Raw genomic sequence first — 17,976 nt, 5'->3', positions numbered from 1 at the left:
GTCCCTCTCCCTTTGCGGTGCTTGAAGTGCTGGAAGTTTGGACTCATTTCTTTCCACTGCACTTCCAGCACCACATGTCGAGACTGTGGACATCCACTGCACCCAGATACTCCATGTGCGCCACCTCCCACTTCCATCAACTGTGGAGAGCACCACTCCCCTGCTTGCAAGACTGCCCAGTACTCCAAAAGAAGCAGAAAATCATGTAGTAAAAGACCTTGGACAGGTTGACTTTAGCAATCTTCCTCCCGTTGCTCCCAAAGCATCTACTTTGGGAGTACCCCCCCCCCCCCCCCCCCCCCTCAACAAATGCAGTGGACATTGGTCCACTGCCCTTGCCAGAGAAGCAACAGCTTCCTCCGGCTCCTCTTGGGGACCTCTCTGGCGGACACTCACCAGTGGTGCAAGGAGCCTAGAGCTGCTGGATGAAGAGCTTCATGGTCTTCATCCCTGCCTGAAGCTGCTTCGAAGAAATCGCCCCAGCAAGCCCCTAAAGAGAACAGAGAGAGCAAGCAACTAAGAAGTAGTCTGCTCAGAAACAGGACCCTCTGGTGGCCCCAACACCACCACTCCCTATAAATTTTGTACCTTATACTGTGGTGGAGATCTTAGCATCCCCTGCAGACCTAAATCTCACTGATGCCTCATCCACCATAGAAATGGCTACAAATATTCGATCGGTGGCAACAGATGACCCTGAGGCATAGCCTGCTTCTTTGTGCACTTCATACCTTAACAGCCTAATGATAACATCATCCTCCATTGGAATTGCAGCGGTTTTCGCCACCACCTGGCTGAGCTATGGCAACTCATTAAACTTTACACTGCTTTCTGCATTGCCCTTCCAGAAACCTGGTTCCTGGAAATGCGAACCCCTGCCCTCCATGGCTATAGGGGATAATATAAGAACTGTTGTGACTATAATAGAGTGTCAGCTGGAGTTTGTGTCTATGTCCTGAACTCAGTATGCAGTGAACCTGTGCTCCTTCAAACCCCTCTTCAAGCTGTGGCTGTCAGGATAAGGATGCCGCAGGAAGTAACACTCTGCAATTTATATCTTCCTCCAGATGGTGCAGTACCCCTGAACACATTGGCTGCACAGATTGATCAACTCTCTAAACCTTTCCTACTTTTGGGAGATTTTGACACTCAGAACTCCATCACTACCCCAGCATCAGGCCCACAGAAGCCTGCCCAGATTGGCTTTAAACAAGGCGGACAGGGAAGCCTTCACCTCTGCTGTCACCGTTGCATCTCCCCAACAAGGTAACATTCATGTGCTGGTTGAGCAGGTAACTACAACAATCGTTTGTGCAGCGGAAAACACAATCCCTCATTCTTTGGGTGCCCCCAGCGAAAGACAGCCCCTTGGTGGTCGCTGGAAGTTGCTGAGGCAGTTAAGGAGCATCGGCGAGCTCTGCAGTGGCATAAGTGGCACCCTTCCCTGGAGCACCTCATAGCCTTTAAACAGCTCCGTGCACGCGTTCGCCAGCTTTTCAAATGGTGGAAACAGGAGTGTTGGGAGATACACGTCTCTACCATTGGGTGCCATACGTCACTGGCAAGTCTGGGCAAAGATCAAGAGTTTTTGGGTAGCAGACCCCAACAGGTGTCTTTGATGTTAACATAAATGGCGTGTTATGTACTGGCACAAACATGTTGCCGAGCACTATGCTCATGCCTCTGCATCGGAGAATTAACCCCTAGCCTTTCGCACTCTCAATCGGCAGGTGGAAGGGAAAGTCCTGTCGTTCACTACATGCGACAGTGAACCCTGTAACACACACCATTTACAGAGTGGGAGCTCCTCAGTGCCCTTGCACATTGCCCCGACACAGTTCCTGGGCCAGATCAAATCCACAGTCAGATGATTAAACATCTCTCATCTGACTACAAGCAACATCTCCTCATGATCTTCAACTGGATCGGGTCTTTCTATTGCAGTGGCGGGAGAGCACCATCATACTAATGCTCAAACCCAGCAAAAACCCGCTTGATGTGGATAGCTATCATCCCATCAGCCTCACCAACTTTCTTTGTAAGCTGCTGGAACATAAGGTGTGTTGGCAGTTGGGTTGGGTCCTGGAGTCAAGTGGCCTATTGGCTCAATGCCAGGGTGGTTTCTGCCTGGGTCGCTCTACCACGGATAATCTTGCGTCCCTCGCATCTGCCATCTGAACAGTCTTTTCCAGATGCCAATAACTTGATGTCTTTTATGATTTATGAAAAGTGTATGACACCACCTGGTGACACCATATCCTTGCCTCTTTATATGATTGGGGTGTCTGAGGCACGCTCCAGATTTTTATCCAGAATTTCCTGTCACTTCGTACGTTCTGTTTCCAAGTAGGTGCCTCCCATAGTTTGACACCTACATTTACTCTGGAATTCACACTTAAGTGCCTGGCAGAGGGTTCATCGAACCATTTTCATACTACTTCTCTACCATTCCACTCTCAAATGGCGCCTTGGAAAAAGGAACACTTAAATCTTTCTGTTAGAGCTCTGATTTCTCTTATTTTATTATTATGATTATTTCTCCATACGTAGGTGGGTGTCAACAAAATATTTACGCATTTGGAACAGGAAGTTGGTGATTGAAATTTAGTAAATAGATCTTGCCACAAAGGACACTGCCTTTGTTTCAGTGAGTGCCTTCCCAACTCACGTATCATATGAGTGACACTCTTACCCTTATTGCGCAATAACACGAAACGAGCTGCCCTTCTTTGCACTTTTTCGATGCCCTCCGTCAATCCTACCTGCAGCAATATTTCAGCAGAGGATGGACAAGTGTAATGTAGGCTGTCTCTTTAGTGGGTTTGTCGCATCTTCTATGTGTTCTGCCAACAAAGCGTAGTCATCGTTTTGCCTTCCCCACGGTATTATCTATGTGGTCTTTCCAACTTAAGTTGCTAGTAATTGTAATTCCTAGGTATTTAGTCAAATTGACAGTCCTTAGATTTGTGCGATTTATCGTATACCCAAAATTTATCGGATTTCTTTTAGTACCCATGTGGACGACTTCCCACTTTTCTTTGTTTAGTGCTGATTGCCACTTTTCGCACCATACAGAAATTCTCTCTAGATCAGTTTGTAATTGGAATTGATTGTCTGGTGATTTTACTAGACAGTAAATCACAGCGTCATGTGCAAAAAATCTAAGGGGGCTGCTCGGATTATCACCTAGCTCATTTATATAAATCAGGAACAGCAGAGGGCCTATGACACTACCTTGCGAAACACCAGATATCACTTCTTTTCTACTTGATGATTTACTGTCTATCACTATGAATTGCGACCCTTCTGAGAGGAAACCACGAATCCAGTCGCACAACTGAGACAATACTCCATATGCATGCAATTTGATTAATAGTTGCTTGTGAGGAACTGTGTCAAAAGCCTTCTGGAAATCTAGGAATACGGAATCAATCTGAGATCCTTTGTTGACAGCACTCATTACTTCATGGGAACAGATAGATAGCTGTGTTGCACAATAAGAATATTTTCTGAATCCATGTTGGTTATGTATCGATAAGTCATTTTCTTCGAGGTGATTCATAATGTTGGAGTACAGTATATGCTCCAAAATCCTGTTGCAAATTGAGGTCGGTGATATGGGTCTGTAATTCAGTGGGTTAGTCCTATTTCCTTTCTTGAATATCGGTGTGACCTGTGCTACTTTCCAGTCTCCAGGAACAGACCTTTCACCAAGTGAGCGGTTGTATATGATTGCTAAGAAAGGCACTATTGTGTCTGCATACTCTGAAAGGAACTTGATTGGTATACCATCTGGACTGGAAGACTTAACTTTCTTAAGTGATTTGAGTTGTTTTGCAACACCTAAGATATCTACTTTTGTCACTCATGTTAACAGCTGTTCTGGTTTCGAATTCTGGAAAACTTACTTCCTCCTTCTTTCGTGAAGGAATTATGGAAAACTGTCTTTAGTAACTCTGCTTTAGTGGCACCATCATCGGTAACATTTCCATCGCTATCACGCAGTGATGGTATTGACTGTTTTTTGCCACTGGTGTACTTCACGTATGACCATAATCTCTTTGGGTTTTCTACCATATTTTGAGACAATGTTTCATTGTGGAAACTATTAAAAGCAACTTGCATTGACGTCCACACTGAATTTAGAGCTTCTGTGAAACTTAGCCATTCTTGGGGATTTTGTATTCTTCTGAATTTGGCATGCTTTTTTCATTGCTTCTGCAACTGTGTTCTGGCGTGTTTTGTGTACCATGGTGGATCAGTCCTGTCTCTTACTAACTTATGTGGTATGAATCTATATATTGCTGTCGATGCTGCATCTTTGAATTTGAGCCATATCTGGTCTACACTTACATAATTAGCTTGGAAGGAATGGAGACTCACTCTTAAGAAGGCAACAAGCAGAATTTTTATCTGCTGTTTTAAATAGATATATTTTGTGTTTATTTTTGCTGGTTTTTGTTGATATGGTTTTGAGCCTCGCTGCAGTGGCCTTGTGTTCACTATTCCCTGTATCCGTCTTGACACACTATTAGATGAGGATTATGTGTGGCGAAGAGGTCAAATGTGCTTTCGCGGCAACTCTTGTGAGCTTGTGAACTAACTGTTCAAAGTAATTCTCGGAGAAAGCATTTAGTACAATTTTGGAAGATGTCTTCTGTCTTCCACCTGCTTTGAACATGTATTTTCAGCAACAAATCGGGGGTAGATTGAAGTCTCCACCAATTATAACTGTATGAGTTGGGTACTTATTTATAATGAGATTCAAGTTTTCTTTGAATCGTTCAGCTATTATTATATCATCGGAAGAAGGACCCAATTTTTATTTTGGTACGGTTGTTGAGTATAACCTCTACCCATAGTAATTCGCAGAAACTATCTATTTCAACTTCGCTAAAAGATAAACTACTATCAACAGACACAAACACACCACCACCAACTTTAAATAAACTATCCTTTCTGAACACAGTTTGCGCCTCTAAAAATTTCACCAGAATTTATCTCGGGCTTTAGCCAGCTTTCTGTTCCTATAACGATTTCAGCTTCAGTACTTTCTATCAGCACTTGAAGCTCTGGTACTTTTCCAACACAGCTACAACAATTTACAACTACAATACCAACTGTTGCTTGGTCAATTCTCGTTGTTTCTTTGCCCTTTACCCCTTGAGACTGAAGCCCTTATTGATCTTTCCCAAGACTGTCTAACCTAAAAAACCACCCAGTCCATGCCACACAGCCCCTGCTCCCTACTCATGTGTGTAGTGGACACATGACCTATTTAGCGGAACTCGAAACCCCATCACCCTATGGCACAAGTCGGGGAATCTGCAGCCTACACAGTCGCAGAACCATCTGAGCCTCTGATTCAGACGCTCCACTCGGCTCTGTACCAAAGGTTTGAAATCGGTCCTGTTGATGGTGCTGCAGATGGTGAGCTCTGTCTTCATCTCGCTAACAAGACTGGCAGTCTTCACCAACTCAGATAGCCACCGGAAACCAGAGAGACTCTCTTCCGATCCATACTGACCTACATCATTAGTGCCGACATGAGCCACCATCTGCAGTTCGCTGCACTCTGTAACCTTCATGGCATCCGGAAGGACCCTTTCCACATCTTGGAGGACTCCCCCCAGTATGCACACGGAGTGCACATTGACTTTCTTCCCGTCCTTAGCTGCCATATCCCTAAGGTGCTCCATCAAGCACCTAACATTGTAGCTCCCAATGCCAAGTAATCGTCCCACCCTCTGCGCTTGTCCAGACCTCTCGGGAAGACCGGCCTCTGCTGCAACAGGCGAGGCAGCACTTGCTGGCTCAGAAGTACTTTCAGCAGTGGGCAGCACCTCAGACCTGTTACAGAGGTGTAAGGCTACAGCCTGATGGACAGCACCAACTTTCACCTTCCGCCCAGGGATTCGTGACCCCCGCCATGGTTCACCAGTCACCATCAGGCAAGTGTTGACCAGCAGGGATGTCTGAATCAGAGAGCGCAGTGGCATCAGAGATCCCAGGGAATGCTACAGGTTCTAGAGCCGCCAAAGCGCTCACCTCGGGTGTCTCAATGTCACTGCGGCCCAGGGCAACAGCCTGGAGCCTGTCGACCACAGCTAACACAGCTTCCAGCTGTTTAGAGACCATGGGCAATTCCCCCTGAATCCATATACAACAGGCTCAGTCCGTATCCATCCCCAACAATTTTTTTTTCCTCTCTTTATCTCACAAACTGTTCAAAACAAAAACAGTTAACTGACGACTATGAGAATTTACACTATTCAGGTACTAAAATGCAAAGCCACAACTCTCAAATACTATAATACGCCCAAAATTTGTGAATTAAACTATGCAAGTACCCAAAAACACGCAAAGAAATTAAGAATTAAACTATGAAACAAGTGAGCTCAGAGTGAGGCTTGCTGCTGGCTACTTCTTATCCAACGGCGGCAGGGAGCTGACCAACTGACACTGGCCGTTTCCCCATATCCAGGAAAATGGAGTCCCACAGGGCTCTGTATTGAGTGTACCTATATTTTAGTGGCCATTAATGGTCTAGCAGCAGCTGTAGGGCCGTCCATCTCACCCTCTCTGTATACAAATGACTTCTGCATTTCGTACTGCTCCATCAGTATTGATGTTGCAGAGCAGCACCTACAGAGAGCCATCCAAAATGCACATTCATGCGCTCTAGCCCATGGTTTACGGTTTTCGGCTGCAAATTCGTGTGTTACGCACTTCTGTCTGCATCATAGCATTCACGCGGAACCAGAACTTTACTTTACTGATGATCCGCTCACTGTATTGGAGACATATCGATTTTTAGGACTGGTCGTCGACACCCAATTGACTTGGCTTCCTCACCTTCGTCAGCTTAAGTGCAATTACTGGCAGTACCTCAATGCCCTGCGCTGCCTGAGCAAGACCAACTGGGGTGCAGATCACTCTACACTGGTGCAGCTCTACAGAGCCCTTGTTCGATCCTGCCTTGACTATGGGAGTGTGGTTTATGGTACAGAGGCGGCGCCCTCCGTGTTGGGGCTCAATCCACCCAGTGCACCACTGTGGTGTTCGACTAGCGACGGGAGCATTTAGGACGAGTCCAGTGATGAGTGTCCTGGCGGAGGCTGGAGTCCCTGTATTGCAGGTCAGGCGTGCACAACTGTTTGCCAGTTACGTTGCACACATTTGTACTTCTCCTGTGCATCCAACTTACTGTCTCGTTTTCCCACCCACAGCGGTTTGTCTCCCACATTGGCAGCCCAGGTCAGGGCTTCCAATTGCAATTTGTGTCCGATCCCTTCTTTCCGTAATGGTGTCCCTGTCTTTACCATCTCTACTTGAGGTCCATTGACATGTACTTCCGTGGTGTACAACTTGCCCGTGGCTTTGCGTGGAACTTTCACATGGCCCAAAGGACTCAGTTCAACCTGTCTCTCTCTACTGTATCTTCCACTCGATTCTTGACATATGCTGAGGCCATGAAGTGGTTTGCACCTGTGGCTCGATGGCTGGTGGTCATGTCGGTTTTGCATATTTTCATGGAGTACGTATTGAACAGCATTCCTTGCACGATGGCTGCAGTGTTTTCACTGCAGATCTAGTGGTGTATCTCGTGTTCTTGACCACATCTGTTCATGCCCTCGGGAGTCATTTCTTCTGTGTACTGACTCCTTGAGCAGCCTACAAGCTATCAACCAGTGCTACCTCATCATGCAGTGGTAGCGACCATCTGGGAGACCATATATGCCTTGGAACGGTCCGGTCGTTCAGTGCTGTTTGTTTGGAGCCCAGAACACGTCGGAATCCCAGGCAACGAACTTGCTGACAGGCTGGAAAAACAGGCTACTCGCAAACCGTTTATGGAGATCGGCCTTCTAGTAACTGAACTGCGTTCATTTTTACACTGCCAGGTTTTTCGGCTGTGGGAGACGGAATGGCATAGTCTCAGTAGGAGACTACGAATTTGTGGCAGTCCTCCATGTGGGCCTCTCGCAGGGACTCTGTGGTTCTCTGCCAGCTCGGCGTTGGCCATGCTCTAGCGACCCACGGCTACCTCTTGCTCCGTGATGACCCTCCTCAGTGTCAATGCAGCGCCCAGTTGACAGTGGCCCATATTCTGGTGCACTGTCCCACTTTGGCTGCCCTGTGATGAAATCTTTGGTTACCAGACTCGTTGCCGCTAATTTTATGTGACAACGCCTCATCGGTTGATTTAGTTTTATGTTTTATTCCAGAGGGTGGATCTTATCATTTGATCTAAGTTTTAGTTCATGTCCTTTGTCCCTTTGTGTCCTCCACCCTAGTTCTTTCAGGGTGGAGGTTTTAATGTGTTGCAGAGTTGCTGGCTTCTCCTTTTTATTCTTATGGTCAGCCAGCTGTGGTAATCTGTTTTGTCATTTTAATTTCTTCTACGTGTTTCTTGTGTTTTTCTTCTTTCATTTTGTCCATTTAAGTGTTTGTTGCCCTTCCGTCGTTCTTGTGGTTTTTCCTTTCCCCTCGTTTTGTGTTGTCAGTCTCACTTGTTTTATTCTCACCCTTGTGGCATTGTTTTATTCGCGACAAGGGACTGATAACCTAGCACTTCTGTCCCTTTCCCCCTCCTTTTTTGAACCAATCAATCACTTTGTGATGGCATGAGTGTCCTTTTCTTATGTGGCTGCCTTTTTGGGTGTGTAAGCAATGAATTGACCATGTCCCCCTCTCCTTCACCTCTCGGCATGCCGAATTATACAATAACCTTTTCACTTACTGAAAATTGCTTCAGGCTTTTGCCTCATCTCACAGTGTGGCACTGAACTCTGTTTTCATTCAGAATCAGATGATACAACATCTGCTACTCAGTGGCTCCATCTCCTCAGTCTTCAACCTTATTTGCTTCAGCAGTGTCTTCCCTTCAAATGGTAAAATAGGATCATAGTTCCAGTCCTTAAAACTGGCAAAAGCTCAGCATCCATCAGCTGCTGTCAGCTGGGCAAACTGCTCGAAAGGACAGTTGCCTACTGATGCTACTGGGTTCTCCAATCTCTGGGGCTTTTATTCCTGTATTGATGTGGTTTTCTTGAGGGACGATACACGTCTGACCATTTGGTTAGGATGGAAACAGCAATCGGAAAAGCTTTTTCTAAATACACACACCCCATTTAAGTCTTTTTGGACCTACATAAGGCGTACGGCACTGCCTGGTGCCCTCAAATTTACTTCTGATCCATGACTGAGGATTTTGAGGCTCCCCACCAATTTCTGATCATCAGTTTTTATCCCACTGGTTGTTCCGGGGTTGAGTTAATACTTCACTAAGTTCTCCACAGGTCCAAGAGAACACCATCCCACAGGGATCCTTGGATACTCTCACTCTTCTTCAATGCTACCAATGGGCTAGTGGCCTCTATCTAGCCACTGGTCATCCCCATACTGTATGTCAATGACTTCTGCACTTGGTACAGATTCCACTTTGTAGCCTTGTCTGAACAGTGACTCAAAGGTGCCATCCGATGGCTTCTGCTTGGGCTCTTTTCCATGGATTCCAGTTCTTGCCTGCAAAAACGCGGGTTGTGCATTTTTGTCATCTTACCATAGACAATCCTGACTCAGAAATCTATCTGGGTACCCAGCGTCTGGATGCTGTTGTGCAGTCCTGACTTTTGGGACTCCTCTTTGACAAAAAGTTTACTTGGCTGGCCCATATTTGACAACTAAAGACTAGCTGCACATGGAAACTTAACACTTCCTGCTTCCTTGCCCTCACGTCTTGATGTGTGGATCACACCACACTTTGTACCTCCTGGGCTCTGATAGAGTCTCACTTGGATTATGGTTTTTTTCACTTGGATTGTAGTTGTCAGTTTAGTGGCTCAGGAATGCCTTTGACTTTGAATTGTTAGACCCACTGTGTCATCATAGAATTAGACTGGCAACTGGCACCTTCTGGACTACTCACATAGACAGTATCCTTTCTGAAGCAAGGAACTTCCCTTTTCAGTTAAAGTGGTGTCAACTTTGCTTACCTATGCAATCGTCATTTGACAAGTTCGTGGTCACCCAACACATTCAATTCTTTTGAAACAATGGAAAATCCAGCATGGATTCTTGTCAGGTAAAATTTATAAAGTATCTTAATTTACTGTCCATGAAAACATGATCAAACCATAGTAGATGTGCCTGTGCCTGCACTCTCTAAATTGTTGAGAAAGAGAAAAAGGTATTTTTGGTGAGGTAAGGTATTCTCATGAAAACAAAATGAGACCTTATATTCAATTCCCTTTTAACCACTGTAGATCTGGGACAGATTAGTTAATTGTCATCTAGTCTGTGTTTTAGAATTAAGAAAGATTTTGAGTTACTTTGACTGAGACCTCAAATGATTTCAGTTAACTGTTGATAACATTCCTATGCTGCAAAGAAACATAAAACTGCTTGTCGTATTAAGGTGTCATCTGTGACCCCAAGAAGACTTGTAACACTTCTAGTAGCTGAAATATCACGTGGAAGCTTTATGAATTGAATGTACACGACAACTTCATATTGTCATTCCTCTTCTAATGTTGTTTTAGATGATGATTTGTCCAATGTTGTTAGGTCTTTGTGGGTAAACAATTGCTATAATTCAGCTCAATGTTACTCTACTACTGCAGTTATTAACAAGTGACATCCATTGTAAGGAGTTATATGTTTGTAATTCCTATTCATGAACATCTTCTTAATTTTCTGTTTCTATTTTGATCTTACTACAGCTCTTCGATAAAGTTTGTTTTGGGTCTTTGAAGACTAGGCAGATGCTAAAGAATTCGTTCTTTTAAGCGAAGGCTGTTTGTGTTGTGTTTACTTGGTATTGTCATAATTTTGACTTCCTGAAATGGGTGAGACATATGCTTAAGTTTGAAAAATGAAGAGTCCACTAGAAGCTGATTTTGTTGGCATTAGAGTTGTTTAATATTAGCCCTTTTCCCAACTTCATGTAGAGGCTGTCCATATGTTCCACAGATGCTGCTACTCCAAGCCATTGCCAAGATTCATTCAAAGCACTTGGTGTTGATAAAATTTGTTCAAAACACTTGGTGCTGATAAAAATGCTGTCCGAATTGGAGAAGTAACTCTTTTTCCTGTGCACTTCCAAAACCCTAATTTGAATTTACTGGTGTAACCTAGAAAAAAATTGTAACATCCGTTTTATCATAGTTTAAGTTATTATCACAGCTCTAATATCTTACACAGGCAGGCCGAAGAAAAGGAAGTGTATTGGTTGTTCTACAGTGTCGGTTTCCAACAAAATACCAAAATGACGTAATGTGTGTGAGAAAACAGAACACCATAGGGTTCTATCTTCCATGCAGTCCTTTGTGTACTGCCATCAACACCATTTTATTTGAAATTCAGACCTTAGTGCATTACAAAATTTGTGTAATATTTAACTAGTTATTTAATGCAAAAATAGATAAACTTCATAGTAAACCATGCCAAGTACATCTGCAGATTGGTTGAAGCAGTTGTCTGCTCTTTATCAGCTACTCCCAGGGATGGGCTTATTTGTGAGAAATTTTCTGGCTGTGTTATGATTGCAATTTATATGACAAAAATTATGCAAACTCTCTGTAAGTATAAGATGATGTACACCATGGAGAGATGGTTGTTACAGGTCCGTACTGCACTAACACCATTTCTACTACATATGCTGATGAAGGTGAGCCACCAATTATGCTACTTCCCACATCTGATGTCTTGAATATAGAATGCAGCCAACAGTGCAGTCTTCAATACAGGTTTTGTTTCCCATTACACTTATTTAATTATTAATTAGTGTATTAAACCAAAACAGAATGGAAGAGGGGAAGTGCTTATTGCTTCTGTAGCACCCAGTGAGCTCTTGGTGCCCTCTTGGATAATGATGATAAATACTTCAGGTCCTTTAGTGAGGAAATGATCAGTACTGCAAGCCTTCCTGTATAATAAACTTTGGAAGTATTTTAGTGACCACTGTTAAGTTTGTTGATGAACCATAAAGGTTTAACAACCTGAGCCCTGACTTTGGTAGATACAGCCACATCCTCCTCCTCCTCCCCCCCCCCTTTCTCTCTCTCTCTCTCTCTCTCTCTCTCTCTCTCTCTCTCTCTCTCTCTCTCTCTCTCTCCCCATGAAATCATAAAAGTAAGTTTCCGTTAGTTATTACTTGACAAAGTGAACTTGTTACCCAGCAGTAGCATAAATTAACTGTTGGTCATGAGGCTAGGTACAGCCATAGCCCCTACTCCAGTTCAAGTAGTGAAAATAGTTATCACACAGTGTTAGCAAAACTGTATTTATTGGTAATTAGGAGAAATCAAAAGCAGAGCCGACTGAAAGGTGATGCAAAGTGCAACAAGTGTGAACAGAACGCTCCTCTAAAACTTCTTGCTTTCCTAATACCAAAGTTTAGTCCAAAGACTACAGTCATTTCCACAAGGAGAAGATGGCATAGGAGATTATAGTAGAAGTGAAAAATTCTTCTTTTGCTCAGTTTAGATCATCATGTGTTAAATTGTTTAAAACCTATCTCAGAACTAAGTGATGCTAAGTGTAAACATTGTATTGTTCTTTGAGTGGTATAACACACATTGGTTAAAGTTTTCAGGGGACTGAGTTAATGCACAGCTTCAAGACTCGGGGGATTGAAGCACTAAACCTCATGGTGTCCTTACATGTAGTATGGTCTGTAGCTGTAAACTTTTTGTAAGAGGTCACTTGCATGTTCAGTTTGTCAGAAACACCCCATATGAATAAAATGGTATCCATCATATGCCAATTATTTCAATTGTATTAGGCAAAGGATAGATTGATATTCAGCGTAAAGATGAGTTGCAGGTAGGTACAACCAAAAGACTGTTATACATTATAGCTTTCGGCCAAAGCCTTCTTCCTTACCGAAGAAGGCTATGGCCAAAAGCTTCACTACTGACCATTAAAATTGCTACACCACGAAGATCATGTGCTACAGATGTAAAATTTAACCGACAGGAAGAAGATGCTGTGATATGCAAATGATGAGCTTTTCAGAGCATTCACACATGTTTGGCGCCGATGGCGACACCTACAACGTGCTGACATGAGGAATGTTTCGAACCGACTTCTCATGCACGAAGAGCAGTTGACCGGCAATCCCTGGTGCAATGTCGTTGTGATGCCTCGTGTAAGGAGGAGAAATGCGCACCATAACTTTTCCGACTTTGATAAAGGTCGGATTGTTGCCTATCACGATTGCAATTTATGGTATCGAGACATTACTGTTCACAATAGTTGAGATCCAATGACTGTTAGCAGACTATGGAATCGGTGTGTTCAAGAGGATAATACGAAATGCCATGTTGAATCCCAATTACTAGCAGTCGAGATGACAGGCATCTTATCCGCATAGCTGTAACGCATCGTGCAGCCACATCTCAGTCCCTGAGTCAACAGATGGAGAAGTTTGCAAGACACCAACCATGTGCACGAACAGTTCAATGACGTTTGTAGCAGCATGGACTATCAGGTCGGAGACCATGGTGCGGTTACCCTTGACGCTGCATCACAGATAGGAGCGCCTGCAATGGTGTATTCAATGACTAACCTGGGTGCACGAATGGCAAAACGTCGTTTTTTCGGATGAATCCATGTTCTGTTTACATCATCATGATGGTCGCATCCGTGTTTAGCGACATCGTGGTGAATGCACATTGGAAGTGTGTATTCGTCATCGCCATACTAGCGTATCACCTGGCATGATGGTATGGGGTGCCATTGGTTGCACGTCTCGGTCACCTCTTGTTCACATTGACGGCACTTTGAACAGTGGACGTTACATTTCAGATGTGTTATGACCTGTGACCCTACCCTTCATTTGATCCCTGTGAAACCCTACATTTCAGCAGGATAATGCACGACCGCATGTTGCAGGTCCTGTACAGGCCTTTCTGGGTACAGAAAATGGTCGACTGCTGCCCTGCCAGCACATTCTCCAGATCTCTCACCAATTGAAAACGTCTGGTCAATGGTGGCCGAGCAACTGGCTAGTCACAATAAGCCAGTCACTACTCTTGATGAACTGTGGTATTGTGTTGAAGCTGCATGGGCAGCTGTACCTGTACACGCCATCCAGGCTCTGTTTGACTCAATGCCGAGGCATATCAAGGCTGTTATTACAGCCAGAGGTGGTTGTTCTGGATACTGATTTATCATGATCTATGCACCCAAATTGGGTAAAAATGTTATCACGTCAGTTCTAGTATAATATATTTCCAACGAATACCCGTTTATCATCTGCATTTCATCTCGGTTTAGCAATTTTAATGGCTAGTAGTGTATAATGTATAAAACCTTCTCATTGGGGTTTTTTGCAACTCAATGGGTTATCTTTATGGTATCAATCTATACTTTTCCTAATATTTACCAAGAAAATTACCAAACAGCCGTAAGTTATGAGAAGTTATTTTATCTAGACAACCAGTTTTGACAGTTCTTTAATGCCACCTTCAAGCTCCTATGCACTCCACAACTGAAGAAGACATTAATGAGATGCTGAAACTGGTTGTCTAAATAAAATAATTTCTCAAAACATACAGCTGGTTGGCGATTGTGGTTGGGAAATATTTTTCAGTCCGCTGCTTGTATCCACAATGGATAAGCAGAGGTGTTCCCAATATTTTCCAACCTGGAGTTTTCATTGTTCAGCGGAGTAAGGCATGACAATGAAGTACACGGTTTATAATGACTACTTTCTGTATGAACTAGTCACACGCTACAGCTGTTGGAAGGTGGGAAAGAAACTGACAAGCTAGTAATGCTCTCATGTGAGTTCGCATTCCAGTTCAGGCTGGTTTTATGTGCACCACTCTCTATTTAAAATATCGTGTGTTCGAGGCGGTCGAAGGCCAAGTGGTTCAAGAATTTATGTGGAAATTCTCGTAACACTACATATCCCCCTCCTCAGATCGAACATGTGATATTTTATGCATAGTCATGAGTACACTTATCACACCCAATAACAATTCACATTATAACAGTATACATTGAGCGATTCTTTGATATCAAGACCTGATTATTTATTAGTGATCCAGTAAGCCTGACTCATATTTAGAAAACATGAAACTTTATTTTTATTTTCAATCGTAAACTACAGGTGTTTGTGACACTTGAGTAATCTATCTCTGGTTCTCAACTTTTTGTACTACCTTCTCTAAGTATGTACTGTGTTCAATATTTTATGTAGTTTGGAGGAACTCTGGGTACTACCAAAGTGTTCCTTTGGACACTTGTGAACTTACATAAAACATAATAATGCTTGCTATTTATAGAATTCAAACTTACAGAATAATCCCTATATAATGTGTGACTTCTGTCACAATACTGTCTTTTTTTCCCCCTAATATCGGTACCTATACCTTACTTCTGGGTTGACCATATGGGTGTCCTCGTCTTTGCATTCTGGCAGGTACACCCCTTTATGCAACATTACTATTTTTCAGGCCACAGGTCTTCCTATCTCCATGTAGGTACACCTGCCCTATATATTTAGCAAATGCCAGGTATGCAGCCCCCCCCCGCCCCATCCCTTACCTGCCTGAGTAGGCCTCATGGTTCATTACCGCAGTATACGTTCCTATGTATACTATAATTATTTTCTGGTTAAGTTACAAATCTACTCTACACTTCGCAAATACTTACTAATACTTCATCTGGATACTCCCCATAAACACCAACCTGTCAGAACTCCGGAGATGGTAACTTGCCCTTCAGTATATCCTATCTTCTCGTTATCCGGCAGGCCTCAACCTCCGCTAATTTCAAGTTCCCGCCCCTCATACCTCACCTGTCTTTCAACAACATATTTGCCTCTGTACTTCCACCTCGACTGACATCTCTGCCCAAACTCATTTGTCTTTACATATGTCTGCTTGTGTCTGTTATGTTCGGATGTGTGTGTGTGTGTGTGTGTGTGTGTGTGTGTGTACCTGTCCTTTTTTTCCCCCTAAGGTAAGTCTTTCCGCTTACGGGATTGGAATGACTCCTTACCCTCTCCCTTAAAACCCACATCCTTTCGTCTTTCCCTCTCCTTCCCTCTTTCCTGATGAAAGCAACCATTGGTTGCGAAAGCTTGAATTTTGTGTGTATGTTTGTGTTTGTTTGTTTGTTTGTGTGCCTATCGACCTGTCTTCTTGCGTGTATGTGGATGTGTGTTCGTGTAGTCTGATTATCCGACCTTCTTATCAAAAGATAATAAGTAGGTTATTGACACCACAGAAAGTAGTAAGGACTTCTGTGATAGAAGTATGTGAATATGGAAAGAAGGAAAAAGTAGATAGGTCATCAAATGAGAAATAAGAAAGGAAATAAATAGAAATGGTTGCTAAGATCGTAGAAGAGAAAGAAGATAGCCCCAAAGGCAGGAAACCCATCCCACCTCCCCTTCCCCAGGATTCCTACCTCGCAGGTACCTGAGTGAGACGCAGGAGAAGGTTTGGTGTTAAATCATCTCCTACAGAATGGACATTCCCACTTTCACCCTTGAGATCCCCGAAGGAAATCTTAGCAACCCTATGGAAATGGCAAATGGTGAAGAATCAGTCACACTTGTTTGCGAGGGTTGTCACAAAGGTGTGACGTGTGTCTTGTGTTAGCCACGATTTATCAGCTGGTGTAAATCAGGCTTTACAATACCCACCCCTTTCAAAAATGAAACAAACCCTCCCATTTACATCACCTCTCTTAAAGCTATAAATTATTATACAGAAAATATAAAAATCTATACACCACTGTAAAATAATTATTTAGCTTTTCATATTATATCATATTTTATATGCATATGAAATACTCTATGCATTTCATTTCATGCAAATATCACTTTCTTTCTTATTCTGTGATTCTCTGGGATTGTTTTTATTTTATTGTCATATCCATTTTTATAGGTAATAAGATTATAGGATAGTTTAAGATTTGGAAGGGAATTTGGTGCAGGAAAACTATTATAGAAGAAACATGGAAAACGACTCTGGATCTGACGGTCGTCACTCTGCCTGTTAACTCAGAATGTTTATGTCCCGGGCGGATAGACAACTCCGCCCAAATCCCATGGATCTGATGTTAACTTTACTTGAGCAAGTGCAAACCAGTACTTCTTGTAAAATTTTGTTTGAAAGTCTCCCCATTGCAAAACAGTCACCACTTCACTAGGTAATACAACAGTAGGTGAAGTTATTCTATTTTCTACTCTGTCTTGGACAAGTTTGAATTCTTTCCACAAGTCATCTACAACCTTTCAGGTACCCGAAAGTTCGGAAGAAACAATAGATGACATGTGCCTGGATGTTATTCTCTCGGTGACTTTTGGTCCTATAATATCTTCAAATTGTTCCTCCAGACTACTTATATTTACTATATCAGAGTTAGCTACCCTCTTTTGGAAACTTCTTTCGACATTTTCTGTTCGTGTATTAAAGTCTGTAATTTGCGATTCTCTGGTTTTTCTCGTCATGGCTTTTTCATTTCTACTTCCTTATTTACATTTACAAATTTTCTCCATCCGATATTTAGGCAGAATCCAATTCCGTGAAATGGTTCTTTTGTCTTGTTATGCTTGGTTGCTATGGAAGCACTTGATAGCTTTTTCTCTTGTTTTCATCTTAAAATTCCTTTTTTTCCTTCAGACCTTTCACACTGGTCACCACGTTCTAACATTTTTGTGACGACTCTTTTTTAATAGGCCATCTCTTCTAAAACTGTGCCCTTTCAGCAACACCGTCGGTATGTTTGGACTCCATGCGCAATAACAAATTCGCACTTTCAGTATAAACATTAGTCTTCTTGTAAGTCACCCGTGTCGTCTCACATTAGAAACAATTAAGTTACATTTACAACAGAGTTGGCTTGATAACCATGACTCTATTATACAGGAGCTGTACACACGTCTTGCCACTAGCAAGTTCAGTTAAGTTACTAAAAATATTTTTCCACTCAATTGTTCTTTTGTCACAAACA

At 43.0% G+C, this 17,976-nt stretch overlaps 1 protein-coding gene across 2 annotated transcripts in view; it reads left to right on the top strand.

Annotated features, from left to right (window-relative positions):
- The window catches only part of LOC126266699 (nuclear transcription factor Y subunit beta-like), an 86,854-nt gene that overhangs the window by 23,827 nt on the left and 45,051 nt on the right, over positions 1-17,976 (top strand). Inside the window, exon 2 of one of the 2 annotated variants that reach the window (XM_049971141.1) lies at positions 11,627-11,671. The exons of the other annotated variant lie outside the window; for it this stretch is intronic. Within the exon in view, the coding sequence (XP_049827098.1) occupies positions 11,627-11,671 (45 nt within the window). The remainder of the gene's footprint in view (positions 1-11,626; positions 11,672-17,976) is intronic. 2 annotated transcript variants of the gene reach the window in all.

This window comes from Schistocerca gregaria, chromosome 4, assembly GCF_023897955.1.
Source record: "Schistocerca gregaria isolate iqSchGreg1 chromosome 4, iqSchGreg1.2, whole genome shotgun sequence".
NCBI lineage: Eukaryota > Metazoa > Arthropoda > Insecta > Orthoptera > Acrididae > Schistocerca > Schistocerca gregaria.
Note: the sequence above shows the minus strand (reverse complement) of the source record. Positions and strands in the feature narration are given on the sequence as shown.